The sequence below is a fragment of the Thamnophis sirtalis genome, unplaced genomic scaffold, assembly GCF_051295495.1.
Source record: "Thamnophis sirtalis isolate CommonGarterSnake01/CBP01778 unplaced genomic scaffold, rThaSir2_p1.2 scaffold_2, whole genome shotgun sequence".
In the NCBI taxonomy this organism is placed as follows: domain Eukaryota; kingdom Metazoa; phylum Chordata; class Lepidosauria; order Squamata; family Natricidae; genus Thamnophis; species Thamnophis sirtalis.
Genome location: NW_028261382.1, coordinates 90,757,784 through 90,779,977, shown reverse-complemented (window position 1 = coordinate 90,779,977; position 22,194 = coordinate 90,757,784). Strand labels below are relative to the sequence as shown.

Below are 22,194 nucleotides of genomic sequence, written 5' to 3'. Positions count from 1 at the left end.
CCTACAGAAGAGGTTCTAAAAAATTTTGAAACCCACCACTGAGCCAGGCCAAGCCCAACAATATACTGCTTTGGTAACGTCAGACGCAAAAGACCAGGTCCACCTTTGAAGGTCCAAAAAAATTGATGTATTGCTCAACAGCCTATGCACAAGAATCTTTTCAAATAACGCTTAACACTTGCGTAGAGTTAGATAAGGGTCCATGGAATTCAAGGCTGGACTTAGTCTGCTTGTGACTACGTAGGGATTCTAGGCTGATTCCTTTTTTAACTTTGCCCCCAGATACTGCCACTCCTCCTGCATCTAGCAGTAAGGCCCTTCCTTTCTTCTTGCAGGAATCTCTCCCGTTCTTCCTTTATTTCCTAGCTTTATTTCATTTCATGTTTTAATTTTAACATTAGATCTATCCAGACCTTCAAATCACCAACGTGGTTGAAGCCAATGAACCGGTCAACATTAAAAATTGGTGTAAGAAGGGGAAGAAACAGTGCAAGGGCCATACCTATATTGTAGTACCCTTCAAATGCCTTGGTAAGTATTTATTTATTTATATCGATTTATATGGCCGCCCATCTCGCTAGCACGACACAGGCTGGATAACAAAAATTAAACCACAAGATACAATAAATGCAATATATATATATATATATATATAAATATATATGTTTGTGTGTGTGTGTGTGTTGTATTTGTGCTGATAAATAATATCAATATTACATATAAAAATATAATATATATATATATATATATGTGTGTGTGTGTGTGTGTATTTAGTGTCCACAACCCCTGGTATGCCCAAATATGGGAGGAAGTCTACTGCTTCCTTTCTCTGTCTATCGGCTCGTCACAAGAGATCATCCAGACAGAAACCCAATATTTTTACTGTTGCCTTTGTTACATTTGTACATTAAATACATACCTATTTCCCTGGCTCAGCTGATAAAGGAGGAGAACCTTGTGGCTTAGTGGTTAACACATCTGCCTAATATGTAATACAGCCCAGGTTCGAATCCAGTAAGGGTATGGCTAGCTGATGAGAGCTAAAATAGCTTGAAATAGATCTATACTAGTCTCCCTTTATTTATTTATCAGCACAAATATAACACACACACACACACATATATATATATGTTGTATTTGTGCTGATAAATAAATATATGGGGAAAAAATGATGTTCCCAAACAATTAGGCTCTTGAAAACACAAGGTGTACCTGCTTAATTCACCATTCTGACTTCTGTTACTTAATTTTATTGCCAACATTTGTATATATAATCCTTGCACCAGCATGATTAGTGCATACCGATCTTTCTAATGGCGTTTCTCTTAACAGAGTTTGGTAAATATTTAAGTACATCATCAGTACTACCATCAAATTGGTTTAATTCGTGCTAGCATTGGCAACTGACATTAATTACAACGGGACATATTGTGATTAACTCTGTATAGCTGAATATTGCCTGCCACAGAGATAAAGCAGGAAAGCCTAAAATTGCGCGTTGTGTTGCATTCTTATCCACGATCTTTAAAAAAAAATCGGCAATAAATAGGATAGGTTTTTAAAAATGTAAACTTTTATGTCCAGTATGTCAAAAAGTTAACTTTTTCTGAGAAAAGGATGATCCCCATTTACAACAGTTTTGTCAAAACCTGACATATTTACAGATGGTTTTCCACCATGTTTGTGGTTTAATGACTTTGGCAGCTGTTTTATGAGCACCGCATTTGCTTAACGACGGCAGCAGCAGCAACAACAACAAGAACAAAAGATAATAAAATCAAGTTGGTCATGTGACCACCCAAAGTATGATCATCATGACTTACAACCAGGGTGGGCAGGTTCCATACACAGTCCCAAGCAGAGGAGAACCATGGTGCAATATTCATCTCAGCTTTCCTAAGCAGTTTGTGTGAGTGTGTGTATTTTTGCCTGTGTGCACATTCACACAAATTTCAAGGCACCTGAAGGCCAGACAAGGATTAATGGATGGAAACTGAACAAGGAGAGATTCAACCTGGAAATGAGGAGACATTTTCTGACAGTGAGAGCAATCAGCCCATGGAACAGAAGTTGTGGGAGCTTCATCACTGGAGGCTTTCTAGAAGAGACTGGATTGCCATCTGTCAAAAATGATCTAGGGACTTCTGCTTGGGTGAAGGGGTTGGGCTAGATGACCTGCAAGGTCCCTTCCAACTCTATTAATCTGTTGGAAATCTATTAGAAACATTTCCCAATACTTGATTAGGTGTCTCCACCTGCATAACAGAAAGGAGGTGCTCGATCCCTTTCCAAGGACATTTCCTGTAAGAATCAAAGCTCATGCGCCATGCATGTATGGCCCAGAAGGAACACCAGCAGAAGAAATGCTCTTCTTAGGTGTATGGGGCAACATTTAAGAAGAATGGCTGTGCTGGGGTTTTGGAGATTCGAATGCTGTGTTGATGTTCCTAGCAACCCTCAGAAAGGGAACAAAATGTTGCTTTTGAACAGTTTGTAGGTCTAAGGTTTTTCATGTGTCTGAATAGAAAAAAGTCTGGTTATTTGTTTTCTCTGTTCTTTTTGGAAACAATTGTTTGCTGTTTTCAAAGAGAAACATTTATTGCAATGGTTTCTATCTTGCTTAATCGCTTATAAAGCTTTTTCTTTCTTTCTTTCTTTCTTTCTTTCTTTCTTTCTTTCTTTCTTTCTTCCCTCTCTCTCTCTCTTTTTCTTTCTTTCCTTCCTTCCTTTCTTGCTTGCCACCCTCCTTTCCCTTTCCCTTCCTCCCTCCCTCCTTTCTTTCATCTTTCTTTCTTTCTCCCCTCTCTCTCTTTTTCTTTCTTTCCTTCCTTCCTTTCTTGCTTGCCACCCTCCTTTCCCTTTCCCTTCCTCCCTCCCTCCTTTCTTTCATCTTTCTTTCTTTCTTTCTCCCCCCTCTCTCTTTTTCTTTCTTTCCTTCCTTCCTTTCTTGCTTGCCACCCTCCTTTCCCTTCCCCTCCCTCCCTCCTTTCTTTCATCTTTCTTTCTTTCTTTCTCTCTCTCTCTCTCTCTCTCTCTCTCTCTTTCTCTGTCACTCTGTTTCTCTCTCTCTCTGTGTGTGTGTATGTGTTCTCTCTCTTTGTGATATCTCTCTGTTCTCTCTCTCTCCGGCTCTCTCTCTCCCTCCTTCCCGCCCACTCTCTCTCTTTGAAAGGGAGGGCCAGTTTCCCTAATTTACTGAATGAATGTATGTTGGTACGGTTGTGTCAGCTAATCCTATTTAAAGGCCTGGATTACAAAGCCTGATTGGAAATTGAAAATATTTTATTTATTTTCTTTCAAGATTTGTAAAGAAAATAAAAGCCCAACTGAAAATGTTTTGAAGGTTGAAAATAGGAAAATAGGAGGAGGAAAGTGTGTTTGGGCATGTTTGGCCCTTTGAGTTATTTCTAAAACTCCATAAATCACCAGGGAGACACTGAGATGGGAATTTTTGCTGAATCTTATCAGAAAGATATAAAAAACCCCTAAAGGATCAAGTCTTTAATGTTTAAACCTCCTTATGTAAATTATTAAGTTTCTAAATAAAATTATATTCTCAATAAAATAAACTAACTAAAATATTAAATATGGCAAGGTTTTTGTTTTTTTAAAAGAAAAACTACTGTATTTTTTGGCGTATAAGACGCACCGGAGTATAAGATGCACCAGGATTTTGAAGAGGCAAATTAAAAAAAAAATTTTTTTTTGCACTCTGCAAACCTCCCAAAAACGGCCCGTTTTTCGCGAAAACGGAACTGTTTTTTGTCAAAAAAAGGGCATGAATAGCTTTTAGGAGGCTTGTAGAGTGCTCCTGGGGGAGGGGTGGGTGCTAACATGAGCAAAAAATGAGCACTCCTAAAGGCTATGCACGGCCATTTTGGTGAAGGGGTGGGGTTTCGGGAGGCCAAAAACGCACCCAGATTTTCACCCTCTTTTTTGAGGGAAAAAGGTGCATCTTATACTCCGAAAAATACGGTAAATACCTTCACTATCTTAAAATCCATCATTTTATAGCGCATATTCAGATAGCCATTTTGTGTTTGGTCAAAGAGAGCTGAGGGTTTTAAGCTACGCCTAAACTAAAATATGCAGTTGAGTTATATAAACAAAACAACCAAGTTTTGCCTTCTTTTAATATTCTGAGGAGTGTTCGGAAATAACAAGGGTACATTTGCTGAGATTTTAACAGCAACTTTAGTTGGAGAGTGAAAGCTGAAGTCAGTATTTGTTGGTGGAAGCCCTATTTCAGTTGCTCTCTCGTATTTATTTATCTTGCAGTGGGCGAGTTTGTCAGTGATGTCCTTTTGGTTCCGGAAAAGTGCCGCTTCTTCCACCGGGAGCGGGTGGACGTGTGCAAAAGTCACCAATATTGGCACACTGTAGCAAAAGAGGTAAGCTTTGGTACCGCAAGCACGCCTACCTATCTTTCCCCAGGAGAGAGCGTGGGTGGAAAACCTTGAAATTCAGAGTTAGAAATGTGGTCTTTTTCCTTGGAGAGAAATCAGCGTTAGGTCTGAAGAATGACTAAAAATAATACGAAGCCTTTTGAAGTGTGAACACAGGTTCAAATTTCCCCCCTCTCGCCCGGTTAATAAGCAAAAATTGTTTATTCAGCTGCTAAGTGTCATGTTTGCTGCAGAGCAATTCCGTTCTCTTCCCAAATGAGAGTCCTTTGGTTGCAAGAGCAACTGGAGTCTAACTCTGGTGATATGGTTTTATCTATGCTTTTTGGAAGGAAGAAGTAACTTAACAAATTTGGGATTTTTACAGGGCAACCTTCTTCTTCCAGATTTCAATAGTTTCTTTCCAAAACTGCTGATGCACATATCTATAACTTCCTTCCTTCCTTCCTTCCTTCCTTCCTTCCTTCCTTCCTTCCTTCCTTCCTTCCTTCCTTCCCTCCCTCCCTCCCTCCCTCCCTCCCTCCCTCCCTATTCTTCCCACCTTCCTTCCCTCCCAATTTTTCCTTTCTTCCTCCCTCCGTCCAATTTTTCCTTTCTTCCCTCCCTCCCTCCCAATTTCTCCTTCCTTCCTTCCCAATTTTTCCTTTCTTCCTCCCTCCCAATTTCCTTCCTCCCTCCCAATTCTTCCTTCCTTCTCTCCCAATTTTTCCTTTCTTCCTCCTTCCCTCCCAATTTTTCCTTTCTTCCTCCCTCGCTCCCAATTTTCCTCCCTCCCTCCCTCCCTCCATCCCTCCATCCCTCCCTTCCTCCCAATTCTTCCTTCCCTTCCAATTTTTCCTTTCTTCCTCCCTCCCTCCCAATTTTCCTTCCTCCCAGTTCTTCCTTCCCTTCCAATTTTTCCTTTCTTCCTTCCTCCCTCCGTCCAATTTTTCCTTCCTTTCTTCCCTCCCAATTTCTCCTTCCTTCCCTCCCAATTTTCCTTCCTCCCTCCCAATTGTTCCTTCCTTCTCCCAATTTTTCCTTTCTTCCTCCCTCCCTCCGTACAATTTTTCCTTCCTTCCCTCCCAATTCTTGCTTCCTTCTCTCCCAATTTTTCCTTTCTTCCTCCCTCCATCCATCCAATTTTTCCTTCCTTTCTTCCCTCCCAATTTCTCCTTCCTTCCCTCCCCTCCCAATTTTTCCTTCCTCCCTTCCTCCCTCATGACCTGTAGACATTCAGTTTTCTAGTGTAGGTGTGCCACAACCTAAGATTTACATCATCCTGTTCCTCGAGCACCTCTTAATTCCCATTCTTTAGCCAGATTATTCTTTCCTGTGTAGCATCTGGTAATTATAATCTGGGGAAATTATTCTCATTCCTGGCTTTACTACTTCCTTTAGGCCTGCTTAACCGAGGGTATGATCCTGCACAGTTATGGGATGTTGCTTCCTTGTGGGGTGGACCAGTTCCACGGCACGGAATACGTCTGTTGCCCTCAGGCAAAAATTGTAGACGAAGCGCTCTCTAAGGAGGAGGAGGAAGAGGATGAAGACGAGGAGGAGGAAGACAACAACGATGGTAACAAAAGGTAGCAACAAACAGGGTCAAATATCCGTGTTTTATATGGTTTTTCCATGCTGGGGGGAGCAGAAAAGAGAGGCTGAGTTTAACTAAGAAAAAGAAATGGCACGCTCCATTTGCCATTTTTCTCTCTCCTAAAATGAGGCAAGCAGACTCTCCTAAATCAGGTGCATGGTCTCTGGAGTACCATGGCCAGCTTCTTGTTTCAAAGAACAGACTTCAGGAAAAATGCAAGCCAGTCCATTTTATGGAAAAAACCAGGCTCTTAGAATCTGTTCCCTCTTTGGTATTTCCTGGTATTTCTTGTTGAAGAAACCGAACTGAAATATACTACCTCTTTGTAGCGGCTGAATATGCATGGAATTTCAATTCATCTTGTAAAAATCCCCTTTGACATCATGGTTTAAAAGGTCACTGGCTCTGTAATCTCTTAATATAAGAGCCGGGGTGGCACAGTGGTTAGAGTGCAGTACTGCAGGCTACTTCTGCTGATGACCGGCTGCCAGCAGTTTGGCCGATCGAATCTCACCAGGCTCAAGGTTGACTCAGCCTTCCTTCCTTCCGACGTGGGTGGAATGAGGACTCAGATTGTTGGGGGCAAAGATGCTGACTCTAAACCGCTTAGAGAGGGCTGTAAAGCATTGTGAAGCAGTATACGTCTAAGTGCTATTGCTATTTTCCTTCCTTCCATCCTTCCCTTCACAGTGGTTAGAATGCACTATTGCAGGCTAACTCTGCCCACAGCCAGGAGTTCGATCCTGACCAGCTCAAGGTTGACTCAGCCTTCCATCCTTCCGACATGGGTAAAATGAGGGCCCAGATTGTTGGGGGCAAATATGCTGACTCTGTAAACCGCTTAGAGAGGGCTGCAAAAGCACTGTGAATTGATACACAAGTCTAAGTGCTATTGCTGTCGAGCCAACGTTTGATGCGTGGTCAAGGCCTCCATCCTTGTTTCGCAGCGCGTTTGAAACATTTGGGAGGAAAAAAAATGGTTGTCTCTTCACATTGGGTTTCCCTTTCTGCCTCTCCTAGTGAATTGCCCACCGAAGCAGATAGAGATGACTTCACCGTAGGAGTCATGGAGTTGAATGACGACGATGAGGAAGAGCAAGAAGAAAACGAAGAAGAAGTGGTGGTAGATCAGGATTATTATTACGACAGCTACAAGGACTACAACGAAGAGCCTCCATCTGCACCAAGCAAGGAAAGAACTCTCTCCCAGAAGGAAATCATGAATGACGTGAAAGGTAATTGGTCCCATTAGAGCTTCAATTGGCTTCTGTCTGTCTCAACAATTATCACTTGATCCTGTCGATTTTTCGTATTTTTCGAAGTATAAGACGCACCCTTTTCCCCCCCAAAAGAGTGTGAAAATCTGGGTGTGTCTTACACACTGTAGACAGCATTTTTGGCTTCCCAGAACCCCGCCCCATGCATCCTGTATTTTGCAAAAATTGATGCGCAGAGAGTTTGGGAGGCCTGTAGAATGCTCCTGGGGGCTGGGGAGGGCAAAAATGAGTGGAAATGGGCTCGTTTTTCACAAAGAACAGGGCTGTTTAGCCCTCCCCAGCCCCCAGGACAACTCTGCAGGCCTTCCAAACTCTCTGCATTTTCTGGTGTTTTTTGCAAAAAAACCGCCCTTTTTTCACCTCCCAACTCTCCCCCCCCCCCACCCGCATCACATTTTTTTCCCTCCCCGGTCCCCAGAAGCACTTTGCAGGCCTTTCAAACTCTCTGTATGCACCCTTTTCACAAAAAAAAAAAACAACGGGGTGTGCAGAGGGTTTGGGAGGCCTGCAGAGTGCTCCTGGGGGTCGGGGAGGACAAAAATAATAATAATAATAATCACCTCTTCAAAATATTGGTGCGTCTTATACTCCAGTGCATCTTATAGTCCGAAAAAATACAGTACCTTCCCAGTTTTCCTTCATGGAATGTTCAATTTTCAAGTGGGTCAGCAGATTATCAACTCCTGACACGCTGTTTAGTACACTTACTCTTTCCTGCTTTGGAGACAGCTGGCTTATAGTTCCCAATTATCTATTTAGCACGAGCCCCCTTTCCAAGGCTGTATAGAAATCTAGATTGGCGTAGCCCCATATTTTTGCAGAAACGTTAACAAATTTGGTTCTCTGGATAAGCCGTTATCAAAGTGAGAAGCTGCTCCCGTTTTCCCCATGAAAGGAACGCTAGGAAACAAACCGCTCCAACAAATGATACACTTTTAAAACTAATCCAGCAGGTAAGCCGTTGTGCTTCCCAAAGAAACACCTTCAATAGGATGCGTGCTGCTGCTTTTCAACAGATGCTTTTGTGTTAAATAACATGTCTGCACAGAACAAAGTCGTGCCAAAATGCAACTTACATGTTGGCTGTTCTTTTTACAGAGCGAACTCCTTTTGTTGGGTTTGCCCATTTTCAAAACCTGGAGGGTAGCTTCAGCTGTTGAGTGAAGCTGAAGTTACACATTTGTGGAGCCAATTAGGGTGCAATTGTTGCCGTGCGTAGACGTGTCTTTTAAACGGGTTGCTCTTTGTCCCCTTCCGAATTTCAAATTGTGCTACTGAAGCATTCTTTGTTCGACGCAGCAATTCATTAACTAGACTTTAACCTGCAACCAAAAAAGGCTGACTTAAGTAGCCAGTTTTAATAAACGTTTCCTAAAGCCCTTTGAATGCAGTTGAGTTAACACATTGTGACTGCTTCTGGCGATTAAAATCATCCTTCTGGTTTCTCAGGATCATGGCATTCTGGTCCCCAAATCACATGATTTTTTTTGGTAAAGAAATCATTGCTGTGGCAGATAGAGGTGGTAAATATCTTAGAGCAGGGGTGTGAAAGCCAATTCAGTTTTTTTTTACTACCAGTTCTGTGGGCGTGGCTTGGTTGGTGTGGCAGGGGAAGGATACTGCAAAATCCCCATTTCCACCTGATCAGCTGGGACTTGGGAGGCAGAGAATAGATGGGGCGGGGCCAGCCAGAGGTGGCATTTCCTGTTTCTCCTCCGAACTACTCAAGATTTCCACTACCAGTTCTCCAGAACCTGCTGAATTTCACCCTTGTGTCAAACTCAATTTCATTGAGGGTCACATCAGGGCTGTGGTTGACCTCGGGGGAGGGCCCTGGCCTGGGGTGGGGGGCTTGGCCAGCTTGCTGCCACTCACTGGGCGTGGCCAGCTTGACACCACTTCCCGAAGTGCTGGGATGTTTCCTCTTTGGTGGACCAGCCCAAAGCGACACAGGTAGACTGGGCCAGCCCCTTAGATTTTCCAGGACGACCCTTATGGGCCGGATCCAACCACAGCGCCGGCTGAATCCGGCCCACGGGCCTTGCGTTTTGATACCCCTGTCTTAAGAGAGTTTTGAAAATGAAAAGCTCGGTTTTAGAAAGATGATCGAAGGGGTCTCCAGCTTGCCCTTGGTTGAGAATCAGATGCAGAATAACAAGAGTTGGAGAGGACCTGGGAGGTCCTCTAGTCCAACCCCCTGCTCAAGCAGGAAACCCTACCCCTTTTCAGACAAATGGCTTTCCAATCTCAACTGACAAATCATGGCATGCAGCCTGTCCTCCAGCATATAAAAAAAGCTTTACGTGGGAACCGAATGGCTACGCTGAGGCAGTAAAGGCTGCCTTGCCTCAGATCTGCTCTGCCAACTCCTTCCACCCTAACTTTTTCGAGAAATAAAGCTTGAGTGAGAACCAGAGCCAAGTTGAAACCCCACCAGGAAAGGAGGAAGAGGTCTCCAGAGCTCCAGGTTGAACGTCCACCCGAGATTGACCTAAATTGCTCCCCCTCCCCTCCCGTTGATGTTGAACTAGCTTAGCCGAGCTTCTGCTTGCCCCCAGCTGATGCTTTAACCATCTCCACACAGCTGTCTGCTCCCAGGAGGCGATGACTGGTCCCTGCCGGGCCGTGATGCCTCGTTGGTACTTCGACATGTACAAGAAAAAAGTGCATTCGCTTTATATATGGAGGCTGCGGAGGCAACCGAAACAATTTTGAGTCAGAGGAATATTGTATGGCAGTGTGTAAAAAGATGAGTAAGTTCAGCCTCGCGCCTCCCCGCCCCCCCCCCCTCCGGTCCTCTTTTGAAGCGAGCTGTCGTCCTGTCTGTCTCCTCCTCTTCCTCCTTGACCAGGTCAAAGGAAGAGAGTTGTGTGTAGCTTTGTCCCATAGTTCCCGGTGTCTGTTCCTCAGTAGCTCCTCCACGTGTCTTTGTGCTGCTTCGGGCTTTAGGCTCAGCTTCTGCTCCGGCAGTCAGAGAAGCCTGCCTTGTCTCCCTCCCCTCCTCTTGCACTGGCTTGGCAAATCCCCCTCCTGGATTCCCGGGAGAGGGCTAAAAGTTGAGCTTGGAGGGCTGACCTCCCCTTTCCCCCTGCAAGGTCCCTTTTCTTGGTGCCCCTTTGTGGGATCCGTGCCTCTCTTCCGCCCTTCCCTTCTACGTTTTTACAGCTTCTCCCTATCGGTCTTTCTGCAAACTCCAGGTTCTGCTTCATATTTCTTGATATCGAAATATGGTTCCCAGTCTGATGATTCTGTGTGATTTGTCTGAGGTTTCGCTCACCGTTTCTTTTTTTTTTACTGACTTTTAGCTCGCTGTTTAACCTACTGCTTGTTATCGTTATTTGTAAGGTTTATGTATCACTGAAGCCCTGAAGGATTATCAGTGGCTTCCATGAGAACACCAGCAACAAAATCATAGCAAAATGATAATATTAAATATGTAGCATATAAATAGGTTTAATGGAAGCAAATTAAATTCACAGCAATCCATCTCAAGGTTTCCTCCAGACATGATCTTCAGAAGGCAATTTGCAGCACTTCCATTTTGGCTGTTTTAGACCCTTCCTTCCTTCCTTCCTTCCTTCCTTCCTTCCTTCCTTCCTTCCTTCCTTCCTTCCTTCCTCCCTCCCTCCTCCTCCCTCCCTCCCTCCCTCCCTCCTTTTCTTTCTCCCTCCCGCCCTCTCTCCCAATCTTTCCTTTCTTCCTTCCTTCCTTCCTTCCTTCCTTCCTTCCTTCCTTCCTTCCTTCCTTCCTCCTTTTCTCTCTCTCTCCCTCCCGCCCTCCCTCCCAATCTTTCCTTCCTTCCTCCCAATCTTTCTTTCCTCCCTCCCTCCCTCCCAATCTTTCCTTCCTCCCCTCTTTCCCTCCCAGTCTTTCTTTCCTTCCTTCCTTTCTTTTTTCCCTCCCTCCCTCCCTCCTTCCCCCCCCTTTTCCATGGCTGGCACTATTTTGATACAGCCATAATCCTGTATGCAAAATGGGTCTTGTGAAAATGCTTTTGGGTGGATTGAACTGATAGCAAGGATGAGATTAAAAATGCTGTGGCTGTTTTGGAGAAAAAGTTTAGTCTGTCCCCAAAGTATATGGGGCCACAGTCCACAAACAAATCTAATTCGTGTTCCTGATCACAGAGAGAGAATGCTACGTCTTACCTGCAGAGTGTCTCATTTTCCTCTTTAACCCCTTTTTCACACAGAGGTGAAAATATTGTGGGTTCAGACACCAGGTCAAGATTACCATTAGAGGCCTCATCCAAAGTAGCCCCTGCTTTATTTGTGAATACAGCGCTCAGATGTTTCCTCTGCCTGAAAGCAGATCAATTTGAATGTAATAAGTTGACCTACAAAAAAAAAAGTGGGGGGGGGGGGGAAGCGCAGATTAATCTGTGGCATCTGGATTTGTATTGAATCTCTTCTTCCATTAAATTCCAATCCATTAGATGGACAGCTAGTCAGGATTTTCCTTCCTTCCTTCCTTCCTTCCTTCCTTCCTTCCTTCCTTCCTTCCTTCCTTCCTTCCTTCCTTCCTTCTTTCTTTCTTTCTTTCTTTCTTTCTTTCTTTCTTCTTTCTTTCTTTCTAAAATGTAAGTAGCCCATCCTTTTTGCTTCCTCTCTGCAAGGCAACTAACCACTGATATCCTACTCTGAAAACAGCTGATAACTGTCAGACGGCCCCCTCTCTGCCTCCGACACAGAGCCCTCATCAGAGCCTTCCCCAGACTCCAGGACTGGCCCATGTTCCTCCCCAACCTCCTCACTGTCCGAATCTGCTGCCAGCTCTGCTGGTTGCTGGCGAGCCACAACATCGTCAGCTGCAAAATGTCTTCAAAGAAAAAAACAGAAAGTCCAGTTGCTTCTTGAAAAAGCACTTTTGGGACAAAACAACAACTTGTTCTGTCTTCTTTTGCCTTGTTGCGCTACTTTGTTTTGTTTCCCCGTGTGTTAGTCCACCATCACCCAATAAGGTTGTTAGCAATAGCAATAGCAGTGGCAGTTAGACTTATATACCGCTTCATAGGGCTTTCAGCCCTCTCTAAGCGGTTTACAGAGTCAGCATATCGCCCCCACAGTCTGGGTCCTCATTTCACCCACCTCGGAAGGATGGAAGGCTGAGTCAACCTTGAGCCGGTGAGATTAGAACCGCTGAACTGCAGATAACAGTCAGCTGAAGTGGCCTGCAGTACTGCACCCTAACCACTGCGCCACCTTGGCTCAAGCGAAGGAACAAGCGAAGGCCAAAATAACAAAATTTCTTGAGGATCGAACTGTCAAAAGCCCATCTTTCATTTCCTTTTGAGGACGAATCAGGCGGGGACCTTTTTACTGGCTAGTCTCGGCATTGCACTCCTTAGCAGGGCCCATCTGGAGAAGCAGGAGGACTGCATTGAGCCTCGGCGTTGCAGTGGTTAGAGTGCAGTACTGCATGCTACTTCTGCTGACTACCGGCTGCCTGCAATTAGGCAGTTCGAATCTCACCAGGCTCAAGGTGGACTCAACCTTTCCATCCTTCCGAGGTGGGTAAAATGAGGACCCAGATTATTGAGGGAAATATGCTGACTCTGTAAATGGCTTAGAGAGGGCTGTAAAACACTGTGAAGCGGTATAATTGCTCTTGCTATCTTCCTTCCTTTCTTCCTTCTTTTCTTCCTCTCTCCCTCCCTCCCTCCTTCCCTTCCCAGTGGTTACAATGCAGTATTGCAGGCTAACTCTGCCCACAGCCAGGAGGTCACTCCTGACCAGCTCAAGGTTGACTGAGGCTTCCATCCTTCCGAGGTCAATAAAACGAGGGCCAGATTGCTGGGGGCAAATATGCTGACTCTATAAACCGCTTAGAGAGGGCTGTAAAGCACTGTGAAGCGGTATATAAGTGCTATTGCTATTGTCAGCAATGCTTACCATTAACTGATCCCTCTTCAAGATTGACCACTGTTGGAGAGCAAGAAAGAGATAAGGGACCCCCCCTCTTCGGTAAACCAAAAGTAACCCCACACCTTGCACAGGGATCTCCAACCTTGGCAACGTGAAGACTTGTGGACTTCAACTCCCAGAGTTCCTCAGCCAGCTGGCTGAGGAACTCTGGGAGTTGAAGTCCACAAGTCTTCACGTTGCCAAGGTTGGAGACCCCTTACCTAGCAAGTCCCTCCCTTTTGTCCTCTTCTAGTTCCACCAACTCCTCTGCCCACCGACGACGTCGACGTCTACTTCGAAACGCCTGCTGATGACAATGAACACGCCCGTTTCCAGAAAGCCAAGGAGCAGCTGGAGATCCGGCACCGTAACCGCATGGATCGAGTGAGTCTTTCCTATCAGCCGTTGTGTTACGGTTACTCTGGGTTGCCCTCTCTCCTCTGGGGAAGAACCTCGTAGCTCCAGTTGCCTTAAGAAAGTTCAAAACATTCTTAAAGATCCATCTCATCCTGGCCACCCCCCCTTTTTTTTTTGAACTTTTACCATCTGGCAGCCAGTACAGGACAATAAAAAACAAGGACAAATAGGCTGAAAAACAGCTTCTATCCCGGAGCAGCAACTATATTGAATACTACGGTATAGTGCAATATTAATGCAATATCGGGTTTCCAGTTTCAATTATATAGGATGTGAAGGATGTGTGCTTGCGTTGTTTCCAAAGTGGGAGGAGTAACACATGGGTATTAACCCAGCCCTTTTGCCCTGGAGACTGAGGTAATCTTTGAGGCCACACCTACGTTCCTCCTCCTGACCTCCCAGATTAACCTCAGTCTACAGCCCAGAAGGAGCGTTTTCCTGATTCTCCCTCACTTTGAAGACTTAGATTTTTTTCCTTTCAGGTTTTTGCAAGGATTTGCAGCCTCTACGAATCCTGCAGGATTCTTACAGGCGTCAGGACCTTTCCTTAGGATTTTTAAAGAGTTTTTTAGACCTTTTCCTTTACAGCGTTTTTCCTTTTAAAGAAGGCTTCTGAAGATCACTCGCCCCTCCTGCTGTGCTCTGAGCCGCTAGCCAGCCACACCGCCGGCTTAGCGCGATCCCCAGCGACTGGACGGTCGCATAAGAGGGCAAAAGGAGCTGTGAGGGCCTGTTCACACCCAGGAGCCCAGCTGAGGACCGGGGAGCTGACGGATCTTCCCCAACGCCCCCCAAGCAGCAGAGAATCAGACCGCAGATAACGTACACTGGAGATGGCATTTAATTTCATTGTACGATGTGCAATGCCAATAGACTAAACTAACTTTGGCTACCTCAATCCCGTTGCATTCTTGCCACCAATTTCATTTGTGGGTTTTCAGTTGAGTCATTAAAAAAAAACCCACACTTTCTTTTTGCTGGAGTGGGACTTCTTTTTGTTTTGTTCCTTAATAGTAAAAGCCACAAACATCCTCAGCTAGTTTTCAAGCTTAAATTGCAAACATTTATTAGTCTGACCAGGTTTGAGAGAAAGTGCTTTAGAAATTCTATTGGAGGGGACGGGTACCGGACAGGAAGGGTATTTGGTTACCGAAACAGACTTTTGCCATACTTACACGGTCCTTATTCCAGCAGGCCTACCTAAACCAGGTTTCCATCTTTCCTAATTCTTTAGGTGAAGAAGGAATGGGAGGAAGCGGAGATCCAAGCCAAGAATCTTCCAAAGGCCGAGAGGCAGGCCCTAATGCAGGTCAGTCACCACCTCTCAGATTTGAACGAAGGCAACGTATTCCTAGAATTGAAATAGATTTATGTATAAATCTGTTAAGAGGAGGAGGCCTTGTGGAAATGGTTTACCACCAAGGTAAGGCTAGGAAACTCCGTTTTCACTTAAGAGATGTTGGACCAAGGAGGTGTGGCCTAATTAAGCCAGACTTTCTCAACATTGGCAATTTTAAGATGTGTGGGCTTCCAAGAGGAAGGAAGGAAGGAGGGACAGAGGGAGGGAGGGGAGGAGAGAGTGGGAGGGGGAGGAAGAAAGAAGGAGGGTCAGGGAGAAAGGAAGGAGAGAGGGGGGAGGAGAGAGAGGGAAGGAAGGAAGGAGGTAGCGAGGGGGGAAGAGAGGAGAGGAAAGGAAGAAAGTAAGGAGGGAGGGGAGAAGAGAGGAGGGTGGGGGGAGGTGCTTTCCCATCACGGGAATTAAGGTGTTCAGAGTTGTATCTTCCAAACAGAACTTAAGTAAGAGCAAAAGCTGAGTTCTGTCTTTGGACAGGCATTATGCAATCGATGCAGTGGTGGGTTGCATGCGGTACACCCCCGTACGGGCGTGCTGGAGCCCTGCTTAAAGCACCGGATTCCGTTCCAGTACGGTGCTCCGGAGGGCCCATCCTTACCAGTCTTTTAAGTCTTCAGCGCTTCTGGGCATGGTGCGTACAGCGCCTGCACGACGCTCCACTGAGCAGCTGGAGCATCACGGAGGCTCGCAGAGGCGCTAAGACACATCCGCGCACTGCGCACGTCCACATGGAACGCCGCCGGGCCCGTTCCAACCATACCTGTTGGAACAGGATCCGGAAACCCACCACTGAACCAATGGGTCCAAAAGCAGCTATTTACAGTCGAAAGGAACCGATCTCTCTGTCACCAGCTAATACAAATTCTTTCCACGCCATCCTTCTCCAGAGATTCCAGACGATGGCCAAGTCCCTCGAGAAGGAAGCTGCGAGCGAAAAACAACAACTCGTGGAAACTCACCTGGCCCACGTAGAAGCCATGTTGGATGAGCGTCATCGGGTCGCCCTGGAAAACTACCTTGTGGCTCTGCAATCCGACCCCCACGGGTACTGTACCCCTCTGTCAGAAGCAGGGAAGGGGTTGGGAATGGAGATGGGGAATTATTACTGGAGATGTTTCGAGTTGTGTGGTGGCCTTTTTACTGAGTTTGAAATGATAGCAACAAAATAAAAGCAAGATCTGAAGCAAAAAGTGCGAAAGTTACCGTATTTTTCAGAGTATAAGATGCACCTTTTTCCCTCCAAAAAGAGGCTGAAAATCTGGGTGCGTCTTATACACTGAATACAGCATTTTTGGTGTCCTGAAACCCCACCCCCTTCAGCAAAATGGCCATGCATAGCCTTTAGGAGGCCTCTAGAGTGCTCCTGATGGCTGGGGAGGACAGAAATGAGTGAAAAACGGGTTGTTTCTGGCTCAATTTTGCCCAGCCCCCAGGAGCACTCTATAAGCATCCTCTAAAGCAGTGGTCTCCAACCTTGGCAACTTTAAGACTTGTGGACTTCAACTCCCAGAGTTCCTCAGCCAGCTTTGCTGGCTGAGGAACTCTGGGAGTTGAAGTCCACAGGTCTTAAAGTTGCCAAGGTTGGAGACCACTGCTCTAAAGGCTATGTATGCTCCTTTTTTTTTTTTGACAAAAACAGCCCGTTTTCACAAAAAATGGGCCACTTTTTGCTCATTCCCCACCCCCCAGAGCACTCTACAAGTCTCCTAAAGGTTATTCATGCCCCCTTTTTTGTGTGTGTGGGGGGGGAAAACAGGCCAGTTTTTGCAGAAAAAAACGGGCCATTTTTGGGAGGTCTGCAGAGTGCAAAAACTTTTTTTTAATTTAAGGTCTTCAAAATCTTGGTGCATCTTATACTCCGAAAAATATGGTACATATTGGAAGTATCCCCAAATCCTCCCCCCCCAAAGGATCCAGGCCGAATGTCCAATCCCCAACTCATATGGCGTCATGTGGGGCGCAACTTCAGGTGTGTTCGCCCATCTGGCATTCCAGGATGGTTGACCTTGAGAGGATCTAAACACGTCCATTCAGCTGCCCAGTAGACCATGACAGCAATCCTCCCCTTTCGTTCACCCAGGCCATCTCTCACCAGCTCACTTCCCCACCCAGATGCCAGTCTCCCCCCCCTCCCCATACTATGGCATACTATGGCAGCCGATAGCAAGGAAGCATCAAAGAGGCTGACAGCCATATTGGCACAGCTGGTGAAAGCCCGACTCTAAAGGAGCTGAGGTTTCCCACCCACCCCCCCAATCAAAACCCAAAGTTCATGCCCTCACAGTAGAGATGGTATTCTATTTACTTCACTACCGGTTTGGTAGTGGGAGCGTGCAAGTGGGCATGTCTTTGGTGATGTCAGGGTGGGTGGGCGGAGCCTCATGTTGCCGCCACTACCGCTTCGCCCGAACTGGTGCAAACCGCCAGCGTTCCACCTCTGCCCCACAACCATCACATGGTCCAATCAGGTCACAGTCCTCCTTGGGGCTGCCTTTGGCACACAGCCTTCCAAACACCTGTGTGCCCCCTTGAGCCTGGTGCCCTAAGCATGTGCTTAGTCTGCTTAAGGGTTAATGCACCACTGCTGGCAGGGACGTGTCCTTGGCTCCCACGAGAAAGAATTGTTGTTTTGGCTACAATTCCCCCAGTTATCTCTACCCTCTCCCCACCTCCCTTTACATTCCCACGGCAGCCCTGAAGGTTTCCAAAACAGTTCCAGGGCTGACAGAGGGTGGAATGATCGCCCGTCTCCCAAGGAGGAGGTGGGTGGGAAATGATCCGGCTCACCCCATCTGATTTGCTTTTTTTTGCAGCCCCACCGTATCCTCCAAGCCTTGAAACGGTACATCCATGCTGAGAACAAAGACAGGCTCCACACGATCCATCACTACCAGCATGTTTTGGCTGTGGATCCAGAAAAGGCCGCTCAGATGAAATCACAGGTATGAAAAAAAAATTCCTCTGACGCATTTTAACCAGGTTCTTTTCAAATTATAAGCCCCTGCCTATGTTTCCCCTGTGCCTGTCCCAGTTCGCTTTGTGTGAGCCGAATAAAATATTTGAAATGTTTCAGATACCATCTTTAGAGCAGGGAGGCGGCCTGGAGTTGGTGACAACTCACCACTTGAAAGCTTGAGAGTTCAATCCTAGGCAATGGCAGATGTTTCTCTTATCACGGTGCAAAGAGAAAATATCTGCTTTGAACCCGGCATAGGTGTCAGGAAGGGCATCCAGCCAGTAAACTCTGATTTTCATTCTGTCTGCCCCACCTCCTACCCCGATTAAAAGGGATTAAAGGTTTGTAAAAAAAAATAAAAAATAAAAATTCAGGCAACCTCTTGAACAACCTCGGAGTATTTCTTCTCTCCGTGGAAGGGACAGCCCTTCCAGAACACCCATATTTGCAGTTCCTTTTTTAACCTCTTAAATGTGCACATTTTGAAAAGGCTAAGATGTTATAAGGAACTGTTAAGAATTCGGATGGGCAGCAAACCTGCACTCTGGCCTCTCGCAAGACGGCCGCTAAGTGAGTTATGCCCAATTTTACAACTTTTTTTTCTTTTTGCCACTTCTGTTAAGTGGACTGCTGCAATTGTTAAGGGAATCATGCAGTTGTTAAGCGATGGTCCTAAGCTTTAGGATCTGTGTATAAGTCACTTTTTTTCAGTACTGTCACTAAAGTACCGAGGTGGCGCAGTGGTTAAAGGCAGCACTGCAGGCTACTTCAGCTGACTGCAGTTCTGCAGTTCGGCTGTTCAAATCTCACCGGCTCAAAGGTTGACTCAGCCTTCCATGCTTCCGAGGTGGGTAAAATGAGGACCCAGATTGTTGTTGGGGGCAATATGCTGACTCTGTAAACCGCTTAGAGAGGCCTGAAAGCCCTATGAAGTGGTATATAAGTCTAACTGCTATTGCTATTGCTAAATGAATGGCTACTATCATTCCCCACTACCATGAAGTCTACACATCAGTTATGGCTAAGCTTTTTGTCATTGCATGCTGAAAGCAGATGCACGCATGCGACAGCACGCACACATGTTCCTACACCCACAATGCAGTGCACGTCCGACAACCCCCTGCGCATGTGCGTGCAAACCCCTCCCTCCTCTGCCCCATTTCAGGCCTAGGAGACCTCCCTGAAGACTCCTGGGATCAAAAATGGGCCGCAGGGGGGGGATACACCCCCCCAGTGCTCCCATCTGATCCCACACGTGCATGTGCATGCCTAACCCTGTCCCTCATGTATGCCCACACGTCTTTCACATGCCACTGCCCCCCCCCCAGCATGTGCAGCAGAGACCCCAAAATTAGCTGGCGGGTGGGAGGCACGGTGGGGCTGAGCTGGGGCGACGGCTCGCCATCACAGCTGTATATTCTGTGAATGTGTAGCACCGTCTGCTGGCCAGATGTGGAGCGATAATAAATTTAAGATAGGAAGGCTGAGCTATGTGGCTCAGGAATGTCCTTTGTGTGGTCAGGAAGCCACACCTAAGGTCTACGTCCCAGCAAATCTCTCTGGAAAAAAATATGCCAGCCCTTCTTTCTTTAATAGGCTGTTACTCCCTCTGGCCTGACTGTTCCTTGAAAGTGCGGAAATGGTTGGGAATGGAGAAAGGGTGTTATTAGGAGCTGTGGTGGCGCAGTGGTTAGAGTGCAGTACTGCAGGTTTCTTCTGCTGCCTGCAAATTTGGCAGTTTGAATCTCGCCAGCCCTTCCAAGGTGGGTAAAATGAGGACCCAGATTGTTGGGGGAAATAGGCTGACTCTGTAAACCACTTAGAGAGGATTGTAAAAGTGCTGTTGCTATTACTGGAGATTTCTATGGAGTTTCTCAACCATCTAGGTCACGGATATCCCAAAGGTGCTTTTTCCAAAAGGCAACTGGACTTATTTGGGTGTCGTCCCCCACTTTGAAAACATTTCGCTTCTTACCCAAGAAACTTCTTCAGTTCTAACTTAACTATCGGGGAATGGAAGGATTTATATTTCAGTCATTCGGTCCTTCGTGCTCTAAGGATCGGTCGTTAGCAATCTGAGAGTGGTTGCGGCTGCTTCTGCTGGCCAGATGTAGAGTGATAATACATTTTAAGATAGGAAGGCCTTGAGCTATGTGCCTCAGGAGGAAACAGGAATCTGGCTTGTGTGGTCAGGAAACCACACCTGAGGTTTTCATCCCAGCCAATCTCTCCGGGAACAAAAAAAATGCCAGCGTTTCTTTCTTTAATAGGCTGTTTCTCCCTGTGGCCTGAAATGTCCCTTGAAAACACCACTCTGCTTTTGTGTCCTTCTATTATGTGGCGAAGTTAAACGTTACTCCCCGTGTAATCAAAGCTTGAGCACAGTCCCCAGATCAATGGTTGGAGACAAAAGCATATTTTTAGAATGCTTTATTTTTACTCTTCTTTGAAAGAATAATTATCGCTTAGCCTGGGAGATATCTGTTCTTAAAGCCCAGATCTCAGCTGGGCAAACATAGAAACCCGCGTATCATCGCTACCTCTAGATAGCTTCAATTCTTTTAAAAAGGGAAGTTGTTGTAGGTAGAAAAGTACTCAGCAATGTGTCTACTACGCCTCATTGTCTTTGCCCACACACATATACGCAGACCAGAGGTGGTATTAGAATAGAACAGAATAGAATTTTATTATTTGTATGCCGCCTTTCTCCGGGAGGACTCAGGGCGGCGAACAATTCAAGGGGGAAAAAGGGGAACATAAAAAAATATAATACAAATAATAAAAGTAAACAACAGTCGCACAACCATACATGTCGAGAGGGGAGGGAACTCATCACCCCCAGTCAGTTTCAGCCGGTTCTCTCTGGTTCGGGTGAACCGGAAGTGGTGGCTGCGGGAGGATCCGCCCATCTGTCCCGACACAATGCACGACCTTCTGTGCATGCGTAGAAGGCGGGTGCGCATACGCAGAAGGTTGTGTGAGCGAAGGGAGGGGGGCGCGCACGCTCACATTTGCAAACCGGTAGGGAATGTAAGTGAATCCCACCACTGATACAGACACATTATCTACCTTATGGTGGATAAAAATCAAAGAATGAAAATTGAAATACAGTTACCCCGAGAGCTGATAAAATAATAAGAACACATACTAAACTGTGGAGTCCCGTTGCAACAAATCAAGTTGAATCTGTAACCTTTGTTGGCTTAAAAATTAACCCTGGACTGTAGCATGATTCAGATTAACGAAATAAAAACTGTACGATGGTATTGTCTATGGGAGAATTATGTTTTTATGTAAACATAATTTATAACGTGGGTTCTAGAGCACTAAAACCATGAGGATTGGTTGATTGATTTAATTTCTATGGCTGCCCATCTCAGTCAATGACTTTGGGCGAGGAACATCATAAAAACATTAAACCATAAAAGAATTAAAACATTACAGAATATGTATATGCCGTTGCCAAGTAAAACTGTGGTCATAGATGTCAATGCAGCCTATAAATGGGGCCTTAACACACTCGGTGTATTGTTTTAATCTAAGTAGTACAGATGCACACATTATTTGAACTTTGCCCTCTGTTGAAAGGTGATGACACACCTCCGTGTAATAGAGGACAGGATGAATCAAAGTTTATCGCTGCTGTACAAAGTACCATACGTGGCTGAAGAAATCCAGAGTGAGATTGGTGAGTATTTTTGACCCTCCTTCACGCTGGCTTCTCGATTGGGGTTTTGTTTCCTGGAATTTGGAACTACCAACCCAAACAATCAAGCTAACAGTAAATAACACTCTAAATCAAGGACCCATCAAGAACACTCCTCAACACCCGCAAAGCAAGATAAATAGAGCACAAATCCCTCTCCCTTCTACCACTGATGATGTTACCTAGTTGGGTAATGAAACGCCTGCAAGAAAAAAACCCAGCTTAGAGAGCACGAAGGACCCCACAGTTCTATCCTAAGCTACAAATATTATCTTTTTATCAATGGTTTTTACCTGTTTGCCTCCATTCTCCTCTTGGCACAATCCTTTTTATTAGATTAGCTACGGTTGGATTTGCCCTTGAAATCTTGTTCACTTCCCCAGCCCTATCAAGCCTTTGCGTGCTTGTTTTTAGTGAAAGAAAAGTAATATTCTTACTCGATTAGAAATGATAACAAATGCAAGAAGTTGAATTAGATTTTTTTTGGGAAGCAACATCTTAAAAAGGCAGGTATTCAATAGGAAGGAAGGGGAAGGAAGGAAGGAGCGAGCTATGAATTTTTCCTGGAGCTGCGGGTGCTCCATTACTGGAGATTTTATTTT

General features: G+C 45.6%; 1 protein-coding gene across 1 annotated transcript in view; it reads left to right on the top strand.

Moving 5' to 3' along the window:
- The window catches only part of APLP2 (amyloid beta precursor like protein 2), a 67,696-nt gene that overhangs the window by 31,946 nt on the left and 13,556 nt on the right, over positions 1-22,194 (top strand). The window contains 12 exon segments of the mRNA XM_087706359.1: positions 402-531; positions 4,279-4,391; positions 5,784-5,971; positions 7,000-7,214; positions 9,841-9,908; positions 9,910-10,009; positions 13,413-13,543; positions 14,811-14,885; positions 15,818-15,975; positions 16,487-16,493; positions 17,744-17,872; positions 21,475-21,574. Of these exon segments, the coding sequence (XP_087562485.1) occupies positions 402-531; positions 4,279-4,391; positions 5,784-5,971; positions 7,000-7,214; positions 9,841-9,908; positions 9,910-10,009; positions 13,413-13,543; positions 14,811-14,885; positions 15,818-15,975; positions 16,487-16,493; positions 17,744-17,872; positions 21,475-21,574 (1,414 nt within the window).